Raw genomic sequence first — 5509 nt, forward strand, 5'->3', positions numbered from 1 at the left:
GTCAGTGGGGGGAATTGGAACTTTCCTTTTTGCCTTGTTAGATATAGCAAAGATAAAAGAGGTGAAATGGCAGAGAAATGAGTAATTTAAGATAATTAGAGAATTGGGGGGGAGGTAATGTAAAGCGTGGTACTCAATACTCAAAGGTCTTCAAATGCAAAGAGCCTGTTTCTATAAGCTAGACCAAATCATATTAGTGAGCAGTGAATACTAATCCAATGATATCTATTATGGCTGTAAAGGGAAAGTGTTCAAGCTTATCACAAAAGTAGCTGTGATTTTTTTGTCAATTTTTCGTCTAATTGTTCATTGTAGGGTTATGAAGTGCTACTTCTTGAAATGCTGTATATATATATTTCTTTCAAAGGCTTTAGTGTTGTTATATTTAAAGGAGTGTTGATTAAATGGAGTTCTTTTCTTCCGTTATTCAATTTTCAGTTTTTTGACGAGTTAGCTCATGGAAAGAATTGTGGTGTGAAGCTGACAGAATTAGCAGATAAACCTTTAAACAAAAAGATTAAGTTTTCTGATTCCGATTCTTCTAGTTCTGATGATGATAATGAGGAAGAAGAGGAGGACGGGAAGGTGGCTGAGGATGAGAATAAGGAGGTTCCTGAGGAAGAGTCTAAGTCTCCCAAGAAGCAAAATGATCCTTCTAATGAAAATAAAACCACTGGAGTTCTCAATCCTCGTCAAGGGGACACTGTAGCCTCTGAAAATCAAACAGAGGAAAAATCAAATGAAAATGAAAGGGATATGAAGTGTCCTGAAGTTCAATCAGAGGATGTTGAGGAGCCACCAAATAAGAAACACTGCATTGAAGCAGATGCGTCAAAAAATATTATAAAGGAAAAAGAGAAGTCCATTGATCAACTGATTGAGGCTGAACTTGAGGAATTGGGAGATAAGAACAAGGTCAGTGATAAAATTTCGATGTCAAGGTTATTCTTATTTCTAATCTTTCACAATTTTTTGTTATCATAAGTTGGACAAGCATGTCCCTGCATGATGACATGAACAACGGATTATATTGATGGGTTTGGAGTAGGTTCTTTAAACAGGCCTGCTCCAATTTTGATCAGCTTTGCAGGTCTTAATACTTTAAGAAAGAATAAGAGCAGACTACTTTCTTTGTTAAATGACTATCTGATTTAAGATTTTCGAGTTCATTGCGCCTTCTTAATCTGACAACAGTCTGCAAGGTGTATGAAGTGGATCAAATTGCTGGACCAAGGATTCTTAATCTGTTGATAGAATATGATGCTCGTATTATCATTATGATGTTTATTTAACAATTTCTCTTCAGTTTAATACTTTTCTGTGTTTGTTTCTTCTTCTTATGCTATATTAGATTAATCTTTGGATATTGAATTATAAATAATCTTGCAATTGATAACTTTTTGTTTTATGAGTATGACTTGTATGCTAGTATTTTTCCAACATCATTGTGATATTGCATTATTTTCTTGAGTTATCTTATAGCATACAGTATTATTAGTTATCCAGACTGGTAGCTGATCCTTTGTTATCCAATCTGCTTATTATGGAATGTGATACAGAGACGGTTTTTCAATCTTGATTCGGGATGTAATGGTGTTGTCTTTATCCAAATGCGGAAGAGTGATGGAGAACCTGGTCCTGAGGCTGTTGTGCAGCATATGATGACTTCTATTGCTTCAACAAGGAAACACATATCAAGGTTTTCATAATTTTTGAATTTCTGTAGCGAACAATGCATGAAAACATTCATATACTGGATAAAATGCTTTGTTTTATGTTTGATATAATTCAGGTTCATACTTCGAGTACTGCCAATTGAAGTGGCATGCTATGCTTCAGTTGAGGAGATCACGAGGGCAATAAAGCCTCTAATAGAAAAGAACTTTCCTGTTGAAAGTCAAAGTCCTGTAAAGGTATATTCCATATATATTCTCGATTTCAATATCATGGTGCCTCGTCCTTTGTGATAAATCCTCTTTTCAATGCAAAAGAACAGGAAAGAAATGTTTAACAACGACAAGTGTGTAAATGAAGATTGAGGAAAAATTATAGATTTGAGGACTATTTGAATAGAATCATTTCAATTTCAACACTACCATGTGTTGGAAATAATTGTGCAGATCTCTTGATGACAGTATTTGTTCTGAAATTGAGGATGAGTGTTTCAGATTTGGTTTCTAGATTTATGGTCAGTTTTGTGACTGGAATTCTAGGTCATATGTTCAATTCACGTATACAAAGAGATAAAAGTGTCATTGGGTTTAAAGAAGAGTAGGTTGTGCATACTTATAAATGTTGAAAGCTGCTAATGTAGTTGTCAACTAGGTAGAATATAAGTAAGGAGAATCTATGCCTAATTATCTTATATTAGCTGAAACTTAAAGCTTTTAAAGTAGTTTTGGTCCGTTAATTCTGTGCAATTTTTACTATTTTAAAATTTTATCTTCAGTGAAGTATTAACAATGTTCTCTCATGATTTTATGGATTTAAATTACTTTTATAAATCTTTCCATGTTGCAAACTCCTTGACAAATGCGTTATTTTTTCTTTTTCTTTTTCCTTTTTTTTTTAATAGTACTTCAAAGTAACTTTGTAAAACAAAATATGTCAGGAGTTTATAGTTTTTTTTTTAATGTTTGTAGTTTCAATGAATCTGATCCAACACATTTTGAAACCTCCTAGTCGTATGATTAAATTACAACTTCCTGTCATTAAAGGACATGGGAGAATGCATTTAAGTGACTATAATCGACTGTTTATTGATTTATAAAAGAAAATAGCATCCTATATAAATACTTCACAAGAAGTGAACATTAATCCTTTTGCCTATGAGATAATTATCAATCTACGCAATGAATCCTTTTTTTTTCAGGGTCTCATTGTGATTTGACATGATGATTCTATTATTAGAATGCTCACAAATCATTGTTTCAATTTTTATGAACTTTCTTGCAGTTTGCAGTATTATATGAGGCCCGTGCAAATACTGGCATTGACAGGGCAACTATAATTAATACAGTAGCAAAATCTGTTCCTGAGCCTCATAAAGTTGATTTAAACAATCCTGAAAAAACCATTGTGGTTGAGATTTGCAAGGTGAGCATCTCTGTTCTTGGAAGTAAATAATCTTGGAGATTTCTATTTAGACATGATTCAGTCTAGTGAATGTTTGCTGTGGCCACCCACTCCGCGAGGGTGTGTGAAGCTTCAAATTACGTGTTCAAAATATTGTGGTTAGAGAGGCTCTGCCCCTAACCCACCTTGCTTTGTGAATTCAATCTGATTTTGGTTTCAAACTTTACTTCTTTAACCAAAATTGATCTTTTTAGAAAAACGTTTGCTTTGAAGTTAAGTCTGCTGGAACTGAAGTTTATATTTCTACCCATACCGGAATGAAAGGAAAGTGTCGTAGAACTTCCCTATCTTGTAGAACTGGCCTTATCTGCAGGTTAGACTGGGAGGCATTAACTATGGCCTTAGAACATGAAGAATTGCTGAACGACAAGTTAGTTGTTTGGTGAGACTTGATGTCAATAGAGTAGGATGAATTAGATTGAACTTGACAGCTCATGGATATAAAAAGTGAAAAAGAAAAAGCTACCATCTGTAATCATTGATCATTACATGTTTCTGGTAGGCTGAATCAGATTTAACTTGACAACCCATGGGCTAAGAAGCATGGACACCTTAGTTTGGCTAGTGTGTCCGTGTCCGACACGTATCAAATACTTGGACACTCCGTCATTTATTGAACACGTATCGGACACTTGTTAATGCAACAAATGTGTTAGACATGCATAGAACATTTATTGAGTAGATTAGAAAGATACATATATGACGGTAATAATAACTTTTGAGTGTGAAATATATCAAGCTAAGTTTTCTAAGCATATAAATACATCAACCCATTTACTTTAATTTTTTTTGGGTACAAAGATGATAAATACTTTTAAAAATGTATATTGTAATAAACGTGTCATGTCCTAGATTTTTAAAATATGACGTGTCGCCATGTTCGTGTTGTGTCGTATCCGTTTCTCGTGTCCGTATTTGTGCATTTTAGCCCATGGTTACAAAAAAAAAAAAAAAAAAAGGTAAATAACAATCTTTGATCTTCTTTCTTTCTTTCTTTCTTTCTTTCCTTATTTTTATTTTTATTTTTTTTAAATTCTTTTTCTGAGCTAGCCAACAAAGTTACTTTCTATCCAATGTTGCATATTCTACATATTGTTTTTCCTGATTTGTGAATCATTGTGCTCTTGTGATTGCCCTAGGACTCAGACGATAAGCTCTTTAATTCTTCGAGATGAAGTTTCTTACTTTTTATTGTTTGTTTTTCAGACAATTTGCTTGATTGGAGTGGTGGAGAAGTATAAGGAACAGTCAAAGAAGGAGAAATGAAAATTCCAAAATCCAATCAACCTTGTTGGTTGGCTCCATAGTTGATCTGCCTGGTTAGTCAGAGAATGAGAGCTAATGTTTGGTTCTGCATTCAGAACACAAAACCTTCACTCATCTTTTACCAAAATAGTTGGGAATTGGGTTATAGCCAATACAAGAAACTTATCCCCACAAAAGTATTTTTTTTTTCCCTCTTTTGAGTACAGTTTGAAACTTGACTTTTGGTAGCTTAAAGGAATATTTGATTGGAAAGAAGGCAATGACAATCTGAAACTTGCCCTCTTCAGGCAAACTGAATCTCCACTTACCTAAACAAAAACAGAGATCAGAAAGAAACCCATGGAGTTTTTTCAACAGGAAAAAGAAAAAAAAAAGCACAGTGAATAATGCAGGACCTGAAAAACATAGTGTTGGTCCTGCTTGGAGTACTGTTTTTCACTGTTAAGGACTTCAATTCAGATTGCTACTCGTCCTTTGAAACGAAAGGAAATTAGAAGTCCTAAGCTAACATGACGATAATTAGTGTCTTATCCATAGAGTTTGTATTCAGATTGATGTTTAATTAGCTTTTAGTTGTCGATTTATGTAACTGCTTGCATTGGCTAGTTTGCGAGAAATTGTTTGATTGAGCTAGAATAAGTAGACGATTATTTATACATGGTTGGATGTATGAGAAAAATTAAATTGAAATTTGATCATGCATATAATCAAGCTTAAAATTTAGGTCATTTTTTCTACGTGCTAGGACGCATTAGACATGTCCTTTTATCTTGAAAAAAAAAAAAATCAACTTTTATCTTTTTAAGCCTGTCAAATTGTATTAATATTTTATCTTAAATTTTCAATTTCATCAAATTTTACCTCAAATTTTGGGCCGTTTTCAAATAAATAAAAAATGAACCAATATTATTTATAAATATAGTAAAATGTTGGTCTATCAATGAGACAGTGATAGACTACTATCACTGATAGATATTGATATACACTGATAAACTGTGATATTTTTCTATATTTAAAAATATTTTTAGTAGTTTTATTATTTAATAAATTTTCTCAAATTTAGGTAAGTGTTAAGTTTTAATATTAACACTAGAGAAGGTTTGTATTT

The 5509-nt window shown here is 32.9% G+C and overlaps 1 protein-coding gene across 1 annotated transcript in view; it reads left to right on the plus strand.

Moving 5' to 3' along the window:
- The first annotated feature begins 74 nt into the window (after positions 1-74).
- Positions 75-5509, plus strand: part of LOC120070112 (THUMP domain-containing protein 1) — a 7923-nt gene continuing 2488 nt past the window's right edge. The window contains exons 1-5 of the mRNA XM_039021968.1: positions 75-915; positions 1560-1699; positions 1793-1913; positions 2956-3096; positions 4342-4379. Coding sequence (XP_038877896.1) covers positions 340-915; positions 1560-1699; positions 1793-1913; positions 2956-3096; positions 4342-4379 — 1016 coding nt within the window. The 5' untranslated portion in view covers positions 75-339. The remainder of the gene's footprint in view (positions 916-1559; positions 1700-1792; positions 1914-2955; positions 3097-4341; positions 4380-5509) is intronic.

The sequence above is a fragment of the Benincasa hispida genome, unplaced genomic scaffold, assembly GCF_009727055.1.
Source record: "Benincasa hispida cultivar B227 unplaced genomic scaffold, ASM972705v1 Contig933, whole genome shotgun sequence".
In the NCBI taxonomy this organism is placed as follows: Eukaryota; Viridiplantae; Streptophyta; class Magnoliopsida; order Cucurbitales; family Cucurbitaceae; genus Benincasa; species Benincasa hispida.